The 13,395-nt window shown below is 34.6% G+C and overlaps 1 protein-coding gene across 4 annotated transcripts in view; it reads right to left on the bottom strand.

The window, feature by feature from the left end:
• Positions 1–11,762, bottom strand: part of LOC110642073 (uncharacterized) — a 54,308-nt gene extending 42,546 nt beyond the window's left edge. For 3 of the 4 annotated variants that reach the window (XM_058131976.1, XM_058131975.1, XM_058131974.1), the window contains exons 1-12: positions 11,365–11,762; positions 11,199–11,278; positions 10,972–11,089; positions 10,699–10,877; positions 10,371–10,453; positions 10,064–10,248; positions 6,400–6,461; positions 6,077–6,185; positions 5,849–5,968; positions 5,075–5,194; positions 4,865–4,985; positions 4,620–4,776 (exon numbers count right to left, since the gene is read on the bottom strand). In XM_058131976.1, coding sequence (XP_057987959.1) covers positions 4,620–4,776; positions 4,865–4,985; positions 5,075–5,194; positions 5,849–5,968; positions 6,077–6,185; positions 6,400–6,461; positions 10,064–10,248; positions 10,371–10,453; positions 10,699–10,877; positions 10,972–11,089; positions 11,199–11,278; positions 11,365–11,572 — 1,542 coding nt within the window. In that variant the 5' untranslated portion in view covers positions 11,573–11,762. Of the gene's footprint in view, positions 1–4,619; positions 4,777–4,864; positions 4,986–5,074; positions 5,195–5,848; positions 5,969–6,076; positions 6,186–6,399; positions 6,462–10,063; positions 10,249–10,370; positions 10,454–10,698; positions 10,878–10,971; positions 11,090–11,198; positions 11,279–11,364 lie in introns of those variants that run through there. The other variant, XM_021794023.2, reaches the window with a different exon arrangement.
• Between the last annotated feature and the right edge of the window lie 1,633 nt (positions 11,763–13,395).

Here is a 13,395-nt window from a genome sequence, read left to right as displayed (position 1 = left end):
TCCTCCTGAAGATCACCATGAATGAAAGCATTCTTGATATCCAATTGGTGCAGGGGCCAATCATATGTAGCTGTTAAAAAGATAAACAAGCGAATAAAAGTAAGTTTAGCTACAAGAGAAAAAGCGTCAGAGTAATCAACCCATATGTATGAGCATATCCTTTTGCCACAAGGCGTGCTTTTAACCTAGCCACAGAACTATCAGGATTTACCTTTACTGTAAATACCCATTTGTAACCAATAGCTTTCTTACCAATGGGCAAAGACAACAGTTTCCATGTACCATTAGCATCTAAAGCCTCAATTTCCTCTTTCATAGCAGCACACCAGCCAGGATGAGATAGTGCCTCACCAACAGTATTAGGGATAGGAACAGAGTCTAAAAAAGTAACAAAACACCGAGAACAAGAAGACAATTGATTATAAAAAACAAAAGAAAAGATAGGGTAAGTGCATGAAAGCTTACCTTTACGAAGAGCAATGAGTAAATCTAGATCAAAATCATGATCAGTATGAGGTACAGGATCTCCCAACGAAGTAGCTGGTGGAGGATCTGAATCAGGAATCTCCAATCTCCTGGAATAAACATGAACAACAGGAGGTCGAGTAGGTCTAGAGACAGAAGAAATAGGCTGTGGGAGAGGACTAGACATTTGTTGGACAATATATATTAAGAGATCATCCTCCTCCCCCTGACTCTCATACACAGATGATTGAGGAAAGAATTGAGTGGACTCAAAAAATGTGACATCTGCAAAAACAAGATAATAATTAAGAGTAGGAGAGAAACAGCAGTACCCTTTTTGGAGCCGGGAGTACCCAAGGAAGACACATTTGAGAGACTTCGGATCCAATTTAGTAACCTATGGACGAACATCACGCACAAAATAGGTACAACCAAAAATACGGGATTCAAAAGGGAACAAAGATTTTGTAGGAAACAAAGCAGTATAAGGAATATCTCCATTAAGGACAGAAGACGGCATACGATTGATCAAAAAATATGTTGTAGAAATTGCATCCGCCCAAAAGTGTTTAGAAACTTTCATATGAAAAAGAAGAGCACGAGTTACCTCAAGAAGATGCCAATTTTTTCTTTCGGCCACGTCATTTTGGGATGGGGTATCAACACAGGAAGACTGATGAAGAATGTCATTTTGTGTCATATAAGACTGAAATTGTGCTAAAAGATATTCTTTGGCATTGTCACTTCTTAATATGTGCACAAAAATATTAAATTGAGTTTTGATTTCATTACAAATGGCACAAAAGATAGAAAACAACTCAGAACGATTCTTCATTAAATATAACCATGTAACACGAGAGTAATCATCAACAAAAGTAACAAAATAACGAAATTCAGTTTTAGAAGTAACAGAACAAGGACCCCAAACATCATAATGAACTAACTCAAAAGGGGAAGAAGCCCATTTATTGACTCTAAACACAGAAGGCAAACGATAATGTTTTGCAAACTAACACGACTCACATTCTAGTACTGATAAAGACTGAAACTGAGGACACAACTTCTTCATGGTAGACAAAGAAGGATAGCCGAATCTACAATGAGCTGCAAGAGATTTTAAGGTACTAGAGCAAACAAGCGACCATAGTACATGATTTTTCAAAATGTAGAGACCACCTGACTCACGTCCTCTACCAATAATCTGCTTCGACGTAAGATCCTGAAACAAACACTGATTAGGAAAAAAGGAAACAGAACAATTTAAGGTACGAGTAAGTTTACTAATAGAAAGTAGATTAAAAGAGAATTTTGGTAGACACAAAACAGATGATAAAGAAATTGATAAAGTCGAGTTCGCAGTTCCAAAACCCATGACACAAGAAGTAAAACCATCAGCTAAAGTAACAGTAGAGAAGTGATATTAGACTAAAAAGCAGATAAAAGACTAGAATTACCTGTCATGTGATCTGTCGCACCAGAATCAATAACCCATTTGGATGAGGAAGACACAAAGCATGTAGTGGATTTACCTGACTCAGCGATCGCAGTGACAGAGGAACTGGTAGGCTTTAGAGATGCCTGCTACTAGAAAAACTGTGCAAAATCCTCTGCAGATACCAAAACAGTTTTCTCAGAGGAAGATACTGTAGAATCCTCTGCTGATATATTTGTCATCTGTGATCGCTGATTTTTCCTCTGAAGTTGCAGACAATTATATTTTGTATGGCCAGGCTCATAGCAATAATAACAAACGACTCCTCTTGAGTCCTAATTAGAACTAGCCTCCCCATTACGCTGATTACCTCTGTTGCCTGTAATTCCTCCTCTACTTCCTCTTCCATTACCCTGTTGTCCATTTGGATTACGGATAATAAGAGCACTACTGGCAGGCTCTGAAGATTGAGTACTCTCTATACGAAGGACCCGTGTGAACTTTTCATGCAAAGAGGAAATCTCAGAAATGGAGAGAATTTGAGATTTAGCAGTCTCATACTCTGAAGGAAGGCCTGCAAGAAAACTCATAATAGCCAGTTGCTCCCGTTGGGGCTGCTGAACTTTCACATCAGGACTAAAAGGCAACAATACATTAAGTTCCTCATATACCCGTTTAAAATTCATAAAATAAGCCGTGAGAAACTTATCCTCTTTCTCAGCACGTAGAATGCCTTACAAACATCATAAATACAGGAGATATTCCCTTTACCAGAATACAGAAAATCTAAGTAATCCATCAATTCCTTAACAAATTCACAGTGATTAATTAAACTAATTACCTCACTATGAATCGAGTTCCGAAACCGCAAAAACAACCGAGCATCCTCCCTTAATCAAGTTTGCCGTGTATCATCAGTAGGTAGGTCTTTAGTAAGGCGATCATCCTTATCAATGCTACGCAAATAGACCCTAACAGTCTTACTCCACTCCAGGTAATTCGAACCATCAAGTTTGTGTTCCGTGATCTTAGTCATCACCGGAATTACATCAGAAATAACATTCTTATTGTCTGCCATTTGTTGAGACAAAGAAAACTAACCGAAACACTAATCCAAGGTGCTTACAGCCGCAAAATAACTCAAAATCACAAATCAAGCAAATACCGAAATAAGATCTGAGAGTCAAACCTCAGAAGTCCTTTAATGGTGTACTGGATCAGGCAACAGCACACAGTGGTGGAATGAGGGGGTTGAGGCGACACCGGCGATGCTAATCGAAGTCGAAACGGCCGGCAGACGCACCTCCACGTGCCGAGGAGTGAAGAAACGGCAAGAACCTGAGTTGGGTGCGTGAGCCTCACGCGCTTCAATTCCGGCGATCGAATCAGAGGGGGATGGCCGATCGGCGGCCAAGGTCTCTCCTGAGCTAGGTGGTGAGAACAAATAGTCACACTAAATAGATGACCTAGGGTAACAGTGGGTTTCAGTCCAGAAACAGACGGGAAAGAAATTACAGATTTAGATTCCTTAATGAACTTGCTCTGACACCATGTAGAAAGAGATGATTCTCCTTAATTTCAATTAATCTGTACATAGGTATATACATACAATTGATTCCTATAATTGTGTTTTACTAATTAAGAAGAAATCCTAAATAAGAAATCCTAAATAGGAATATAGAATACAGAATAAGTGATTGACTTTCCATAACAATATATATGTGTCAAACATATAGATATGTCTCAAACATATACATAGAAAAGATTTTAGTTTAAGTGACTGTTAAATTGACTATTATTCCACATCAATGGTTAAAGTTAGGGTCTACTCTTCCTCCTCAAACTACATCAGATTTTCTCGCTTGGCAATGTGCAAGTTCTTGTGTAATCTTTACTCTAAGAAAAGAAATTAAAATAAAAGGCATTGTTCAATCCTCACTTGTGCCGTGCAACATCAAGCTAGACAACTTCATGTAGTATAGAAAAAATACTGCTCTTATGTTGTTGGATTATGAAGGAAGCTTTATACAGTCAGTTCCACTGTTTTCCTTGTCACAACTCACAACCTTATAGCTTATTTGACTGTCTCCCAGCCACTTCAGGCTCAATAACTTCAAATTCATAAGGTTTAAGTAACAGATGGTAGCTGCATCAGTGTAGGTAGATATACTGGTTTCATTCTTATTCTAATCTCAGTTTCTAAGTGAACTCCAGTAGCCTTCCAGAAGGATGTCATTGCAACTTAATCATTCTCCATATGCCAATTGTCATCATGATCAAAGAGCCTCTAGCAGGCTTATAGCACTCTGGTGTTGGTCATTTTATCATATTGATTGAGAGCAGTAGTATGGCAGTCTCATTTGAAGGCACCATTGTTGGACACACTTGAAGACAAACAACACATCCATTTTGGCCTATGCTCATATGAACAGCCATAAAATAAAAAATGCGTTCACTTACCCAAGAGAAATAGAATTACAAGTGTGCTAAGTGCTCCCCTCATAAAATTCACAACTATATGATTTTCATGCTGTTTTATCACAGTTTATTCTACAAGTGAATATGCAAATGATAATGGAATATCAATGTTTTCTTTGTTAGCTTCTGCTTTTTCATGTTTGTCTGTTTTGTTCTTTCTTTTGTTTTTGAGGAGGGTTTTCTTTCGTCAAACAAAAACTTGTCATTACAAATGAATGCATGAATAACAAGTATGCTTTCTCACTTTGTGACCATGAGCATTGCAGTGTTCCACAATGTGGCGTGTACCATATGCAATACCCTGTATTGCAGCAAGGTATAAAAGAGCCAGCTGTCTGTCACTTGTATCAAGAGTCATACCATAAATAATTCCTTTTGCTTTTGGATCTGCAATGGGAGATCTGCAGCATCACAGTTTTAACAGCTCAATTTTTAACAAATATCTCCCCACCAAAAGAAAAAAGTGCTCAATCATCATTAACTATTTACCTATTCCCATGAAAGTCAGGAAGAACATGTACATCTTCTGTCAAAGCAGCAAGGAATGGAGCCTTTTGATCATCCATCATTGTCCTTAATATATTGTTCAGTAATTCAAACAGCGATATATCTGGAAGGCAGAAAATATCGTAGAGGATCAACTAAATGAAAAGCTTAAACAAATTTTAAAACTGTATATGCCACAAACTGATATCTTACTTTGAGAAGCAGCACAATTTGCAAGGCGAGTAGAAGCAACATGGTTTTCTATGATGTAATCTAGTAACGCACCAGTAGCACTCTGCCCACCCTCTGTAAGCCAGTACTCAGGGACCATTGCTATAAAAAATCAAGAAGCAAAGAGGCTTGAGATGAAGACAGTAAAATGCTTGTCGTTGACAAAAACATAAAAGCAGTTTCTGGATAAAGCATAGTAGCATACAAGTGTATATGTGTGTGTGCATGCTTTCCCTGCGTGAAAAAACTCAACTGTTTAATTTTAACAAGTTTATTCATAGTACTCCAAAGGCTATGTTTGGGAAAGGGTGGAAGATGGCAGGAAAGAAAAAGAAAGAGGAAAATTTTGAAAACATTCCATTTTTACCTTGCCTGGGAGAGAGAGGAAAGAGGGCAGAAAAGAAAATGGGATGAAAAATACACATGGGGCCCACCAAAAAATTTCATCCCAAACTTGGAAAGAAAATGGGTAGAAATGATTGAAATTACAAATTTGCCCATATAACATATTTAACTTTAAAAACCAAGGCAAAAATTGTAAATTCAACATCATATCCCATTATCATTCCTTCTATTTCCCTTCCTTTTAAACAAAGAAAAAGAGAAATTTCCCCTCGTTAATTTTCATTCCTCCTATTTTTTTGGCCCCTCAACTTGCTTCCAAACATAGCGAACGTGATAACCTGCCCCACACTCATGCATCCTATACTAATTTACAGACAGCCCAACCTTATGAACAAGATTTTCAGATGTTACCTGACCAAAATGGCCCCCAAACCCCTGGAATGAACAACTTGCCCTGTGACACAACCATATGACAAGTAGAAGTACCGCATACTAATGCCATGCGATGGCATATTGCTTCCTTATCATACTCTGAAAAAGGAAAACAATTCATAATTAGATAAACTTATTATTTTCAGTTACATGACTTATCATATAATAAAGGAAAATAATATAGTTTATTTTAAATGCCATTAACACCATTAGCATCAGAATCTGCCTCAGGAACACTCTCCAAGATCCCCACACCACCAGCATGAGCATCAATCAGTGAAGTCCCCACAGGAGTTCCTGCTTCAAGACCCAGTTCCTGAAAATATAGGCTGATATTTATTAAAAAAAAAAAAAAAGAAAGAAGTTGCTGGTAATTTTAAAGCCAATAATAAATAAATACACCCTTTAGAGCCCAAACAAGGGCAATAAGTTAATATTCTTGCGTCTAATCAAACATGTTTTCCTGGTCATGGACCTCAAGGGAGCGCCACTTGAAATTAATGTGAATTCGTCAGTACAAAATTTCTTGCCTTTGCAGCTGTAGGAGTTAGTCCAGAACCCAAGGGGTGGCCAGGAAAAGCTACACTCCGTCCTGTTTACATTATATAATGTCAAGTTACCCACTGCAATTGAAAAGTGGGAAACATTGGTAAATGCTGTCATATGATAGCATAATAAGAAACACATAATGATTTTGTATATTCTAAGTTCATTGGTATGTTTCAAATAATATAACAAATAGACTTCATTCATACACATCGCAAAAGATGAAAATTTTGCAAATGTATAACATTGTAAATCACAAAGCATGTGAATCCATCATGACTTCATTTCCATTCCTATTGAGACTTGATGCCTGCGCTGTTGCTGTGGCTTTCAAATCAAAGGAATATACGAGTGTGGTGTGATCTTCATTCCTTTTAAATCATAGTCTTAAAGCGTATAAAGATTATAAAATGTTATTCATTAATTCTCTATGAATTAGTGGCTTGGTTCAATGATGACCATTATGCCAATGGTAACAGTAGCAGTGGTTGATCAATAAGTGTGACAGAGCCAATGGTAATAAATGCAATACAACTAGTTGAATTGTGGCAGTAATAACATTTCACTATTAGTGCTGATAATGATAGTAGTTACATTGGCAGCACCAGTTATGAGCAGTGGTTTGCAAATGGCAATGATAGGAATGATTGTAGAAACGATAACAGTAAAAAAAATATATTGCAGCATTGGTGGTTCCTTGGTAGCAGAATAGCAGCACAGGCAGTGATGGTGGTACTCATTCACTTCATGAATTACTGGTGCAATGATAAAAATGGCAATGCTACAGTGGGTTTAACCCATTTTGACGCTCATACCCATTGATTTGTAATCATCATTGTCCACAAAGGAATAAGAATTCCAGCTTATCCAAAGGACTAATATCCCACAGTTCGATATGTCTTAAGTCTTTCAGATATTCAAAAAAAAAAAACTGTAGAAATTCTGAATCTTTGTGATGCGGAGCATTTAAATTTATTTTATTTTATTTATTTTAATAGGAATATTTATTAGTTATCCAATATCAATTAAGATTAGTTATTTTTTATTCTATCTAGATTTCCAATTGTATTTATGTTTATCTAAAACTCCTAGATAATAGTTATCTTATTCTAATTAGTTTAAGACTATCAAATCCTATAAATACCCCTCACTATATTCAGATTTTATAACTTTATTTATTTCTTTAATTTTCAATAAAGTTTCTTTACTTTACTTTTATCTCTTTCTTCTTAAGGTTTTGGACTAAACCTTTGTTGTTCTTTGGATATTTGTTCTTGTGATAATCTCTACATGCTACACGCTACATTAGGTGGTATCAATACTGGGGGTGGTGGTGGTAGCAATCAAACTCGTGATGGTGATCAAGAGTTACCAGCGGTTTGGAGAGCAGACGAAGAGCAGCGAAACTCTACGACAAAAATTATGTGACAATTGCAAGAGATCCAAGAGCAATTGTGCACCAGGGTTAATGTTGGAGAAAATAGAAATCAAGTACCTATTCAAGCCGGTGGAGCTAACCCCGGTAGAGCTAAACTTTATCCTGTTCTCTTCAACCCTAGAAGAAGATCTATGATGGAGGATGATACAAGCAACGATGAGGAGATAAACTTCAAGTATGTTGCACAAGAGGTGGCCAAAATTTTCATCAACACCGTAGGATAGATGATGAGTTCAAATTGAAGATGGAATCCCTACCTTTAGTGAGGATCTAGACATTGAAGGTTTTCTTGATTGGTTGACAGAGGTGGACCGTTTCTTCAAGTACGCTAAAATTCCAGAGGAACGAAAGGCAAAATTGGTGGCTTATGGATTAAAGGGAGGAGCTTCCATATGGTGGGATCGATTGAAAGAGACAAGAAGGCGAGAAGGGCACAATCTAGTTACCACATGGAGGAGAATGCAACAATTATTAAGGGAGAATGCAACAATTATTAAGGGACAAATTTTTACCTCCAGATTATGAATAATATTTATTTGAAGCTTACCAAAATTGCTTGCAAGGAAATAGGAGTGTCAATGAATATACCGCTGAATTCTTAAGATTAGCAGCAAAAAATCACTTGTCCAAAAGTGATATTCAACAAGCAGCGCGATATTTGAGGGGATTAAAACCTTCAATTCGAGATAAAATTAGAATACAGATGGTTATAAGCATGCTAGAGGCAAGGAACTTGTTCTTGAAAGCTGAGATGATATTATGGGAGAAAACTCGTTAAATTTATTATCCCACATATGATAAAGATGACCACCAAACTAGAACTGAAAAGGAGAAAAACTCATAAGATGTTTCTTTGGGTGGTGGTGTGGAGATAGCTAAGAATCCTGCAAGTGTCAATAATAAAGCCAGCAGTTCTAACTCTCAAAACACCAATAATCTCTATGCTAAGCCTGTTCCACTCAAATGCTATAGGTGCAATAAGATGAGGCACAGGTCTAATGAATGTCCAAAGAGGAAATCTGTCAACATTGTTGAAAAACATGATGATGATCATGATAAAATCTACTGTGAACCTGGTGAAGAGGATGAAGAGGAAGATTGTGAACAAGATGAATTGGCATGCTTGATGAGGAGGTCAATGTCCATACAAAATATTGAAGACAAGCCATTAAACGATTTTATAAAATAAAGGAATCATCTTAAATTTGAATTTGATACTTTTGCAAGGCCTTTTACTATGGTGAATGATGAAGAGTTTGAACAGAGTGTTATGGGAAAAGAAAAACATCAAGCCAAGTAGATTTCAATGAAAATTGAAATTTTCTCTAATAATTTTCCTATTTTTTTTATTGATTTTATTTGTCTAGGTGAGTCTAAGCATGCCAAGGAAGATTCTAAATTCTTCAAATCAATTTTGTTCAAGCCAATCTTATTGATATCATTTAAGAAGAAGATATAGTGTGATCTTCCTATGGAAATTTTAATTCATCAACACTTTAAAATTCGAGGCCGAATTTTTTTCAAGTGGAGGAGAATGGTGTGGGAGATAGTTATTCTATTATTATTCGGTCCAAAAATTAAAATTTAAGGTTTAATTTTCTCGAAAGTGAGGGTGAATGATACGGAGCATTTGAATTTATTTTATTTTAATAGAAATATTTGTTAGTTATCCAATTTCAATTAGAATTAGTTATTTTCCTATTCTATCTAGATTTCCTATTGTACTTATGTTTATCTAAACTCCTAGATAATAGTTACCTTATTCTAATTAGTTTAAGTCTATCAAACCCTATAAATAACACCCCCCCCCCCCCCAAAAAAAAAAAAAATTCAGATTTTAGAATTTTGTTTATTTCTTGAATTTTCAATAAAGTTTCTTTACTTTACTTTTATCTCTTTCTTCTTAAGGTTTTGGATTAAACCTTTATTGTTCTTTGGAGATTTCTTCTTGTGACAATCTCTACACGCTACACGCTGCATCACTTAGGCTTTTAAAAGCCACCTCCCCAAACTAAGAATTGCTATAATGGCACCTTAGATATTAAAACTAATAAGGATGACAATTGAATAAGCCTAAAGAAAGCCACTTGTTCTCGGTTTCCTAATAGTAAGTTTAATATTTACAACAAATCAAACATCACATGAAATGTATAATATATAAATGCTAAATTACCCTAATAATAAGATTCATAGAACTCCAATAAGCATACCAATCTTAGCATGATGCCCATCTACAAGATCTCCCAAGCCAATCTCTTCCCAAAAGTCATCATCCCAACCGCAAGCTTCCATGTCTCGGGAATCTTTTTCACTTATTTGTTGCATATGTGCATGGCCAAGATACGTCCATTTGCATACTATTGTACATAGACTACGAGTATCATCTCCCGTTGCTCTGAAAATATTGAGAAAAAGAAAAAGAAAAAAAAATTGAGACCAGCTGAAGCTCAACAAAGGAAGACTGTTACAAGAGACTAATGTATATGCATTAAGAATGTTCCAAGATAAAGAAATTACCTATATGATAACCAATCACTCAAGTCCATCCACCTGAACACCATTGACCATGATTCTTGCAAATTTTCTTTCACCCACAAAAGCTGCAATATATTAACTACTAAATGCACTTAGAGCATGCACAAATCATAGAGATCATTCAAACTACCATTTGCTTATGCAACTCAAGCTGCACAATTAGTTGCATTTTTGTTATGCAGATGGATTTGATCGGAACTTAGCATTGATGAGAGCATTTGTGTTTTATAAAATTTAAAATAAAAGAGGTGTAAATTCGGCCTTATTTATGGGAACGTTATACTACATCAACCGCATTCTCCCCAAGTACCTTCGGTGGCTCCATTTCAGGGGAGAGAGCACCACCACAATATTGTAATACTGGAGAGTTAGAGGAATTGATCTTCTCAGCTTGTTTTACAGCTCTATGGTCCATCCAAACTATAATGTTTCTTCTTGAATCCCCGCTCCAAGAAACTGATACTGGAGCTCCATCAGCATCCACAGCAACTACAAGACAGATACCATACAACCATGAAATCATTACCATAAACACAAAATTCTCCTTAAAAAAAGCATTTCCATTAGTGTAAATATCACAAACCAAGAGAACAGGTAGCAGCAAACCCCATGCCAATCACTTCTTCCCCAGCAACATTTGCAAGGGAACATGCTGACTTCACAGCCGCACAGATGGCATGCCAAATATCTGTGGACGATTGCTGGTATAAGGTAAAGCCAAACAATTCAGAATTTAATGTTCTGAAGGGAGAACATAAACTACGCATAAGAATTCCCTGGCAACCACACAAGCCATCAGCAATAATTTACCTCAACGCAGTCACGTTCTTTCCATATCTGAATTGGACTACTAGCGGACCCAAGAAGTTTCCCATTCTCATCAAACAGACCTGAAACAAACATCAAACACCTAAGCTACAACATGCGCTTATCTAACACAACAACTACACCCTAAAGCAGGGAGAAAGGAATGAACCAGCGCGGGCGCTGCCGGTGCCAACATCGACGCCGAGGAAAACAGAGCGACGAGGGGCAGTGGCGGTGGCAGTGACGGTGGCGGACATCTCGACGGAAAAAGAAGCGGAGGTGGAAGAGCGATGAGAAGAATCGTAGAGAGGAGAAGAACGTTGTTGTGGGTCAAGCAATGGTGTGGTATCCGACCACGGCCTCCTTTTACCAGACATGTCCTTGTTTTTTCTATTGATTTAGTGATTTTCTGTAGTTATATTTTTTTTTTTTTTGGGTTAATTGTGGAAGATTAGAGATTCGGATGAAAAATCTGGATTTTTTTGAAGAAACCGGTCCTTGTTTTCCGTTCATAAAATGTATTTCCTTTGCGTTTTTCAAATTATCATCAGTTGATGATTTTACGTTGCAAACAAAATCATTTAAGGGGGCGTTATCTGCGAGTTAAGATGATGTCATATAAAATCGATGTCTTTTTTATGGTTGCTGCATAAAATCAGAAGCCTTTTTTTTTCTTTTTTTAACATATAAATTAGTTGAATTATTTAGAAAAAATTTATTTTACTCATTTTTTTATTTTAATTTTTATTACTCACATTCTAATTTTAAAAAAGTTATTAATTTAATTTTTTATTTTTATTTATTATGTCTCTTATTTTTAATTTTTATAATTATTAAATATCTTTTTTCTAAATAATATATAATTAAACAATTTAAATAAAAAGTCAAGAAAATAAACCTATCTCTATCAAATATATAATATAAACTAAGGAATGTCCATGCTAATAATAATAAATTTTTGTGTTAATAATAATTTTTTAAATTAATTTATGACATAATTATTTAAAAAAACATTCTTTAATTTTTTTATACATAAATTAATGGTAGTTTATGTATTTATTTTATTTAAAATATAGTTAAATTATTTTATTCATAAAAAAATTTAAAACTTATTGATGATACTGGTCAAATAAATTAGGTGGCACTAAATTATTATCTAATCTAATAAGATTACAAACTTAAATTATTTTAACATTTAATTCATTCATCAAATTATTATATACATTTTGTTTTTTGAATTGGCTTTAACTAATATTTCCAATTATTCTTACTTGCATTTAAATTTTCGTTATAATTCTATTTTTATGTATCTTTGATATTTTTTTACTACAAAAAAATAGTTATTTAACTAAAATACAAAAATAATCTAATACAAAAAAGCAAATAAAAAGGAAATGGGAAAAGCAACTACTAATCCCTTATAGTGAAAACTTGAAAGATAACTTTCAACTTTTTAGGAAAAAAATACATTAACTTTATAAAAGGTTTAGGTGACTTTATATGGATAATGTAGGTTGACTTTATATTAATTGACTACAATATAATATTAATTTGCTTTGATTTATTTTAATTTAATTCATAATTTGTATGAGTTTAACTCTTTTCTTACAAGTGAAAATTAATTTATTTTAATTATGTTGTGTTTAATAGAGTGAGAAAAGTAAAATAAGAAATAATAATAATAAATTAAACTATAAAATAAATTTATTATGAGATGTAACAGTATATTTTTAAAATTATGATTTAATTAGCCACTAATGAGTGAATGATTGAATTATAAATCAAGTAGTAAATGTATTAATGATTCAGTTAGAAAAAGAAATAGAGATATTAGTGGAGGCTCAAGGAAAGAACAACTCAAATAAACAATATTAATATATTTATTTGATTTGTTTTAATTTAATTCATAATTTGTGTCATTTAACTCTTTTTAAAAAAATTAATTTATTTTAATTTTTGTTTTTGTAATATCCTCAAATTTACTCTAAAATGTATTCATATAAATTACAAAATTAATTGTGTGTGAAATTGCCTCTATTCATATCTAGAAATTTGGCCACCAGGGGTTAGAGGACCAAATTAAATTAATTAATTAATTAAGGAGTAAACAAGAGATTGAATGGCTAACTTGAATTTACTACTAAGTTCAAGGGACAAATTAGAAATAATAATAATAATAATATATAAAAATAATCATAAT

The sequence above is a fragment of the Hevea brasiliensis genome, chromosome 13, assembly GCF_030052815.1.
Source record: "Hevea brasiliensis isolate MT/VB/25A 57/8 chromosome 13, ASM3005281v1, whole genome shotgun sequence".
NCBI lineage: Eukaryota > Viridiplantae > Streptophyta > Magnoliopsida > Malpighiales > Euphorbiaceae > Hevea > Hevea brasiliensis.
Note: the sequence above shows the minus strand (reverse complement) of the source record. Positions and strands in the feature narration are given on the sequence as shown.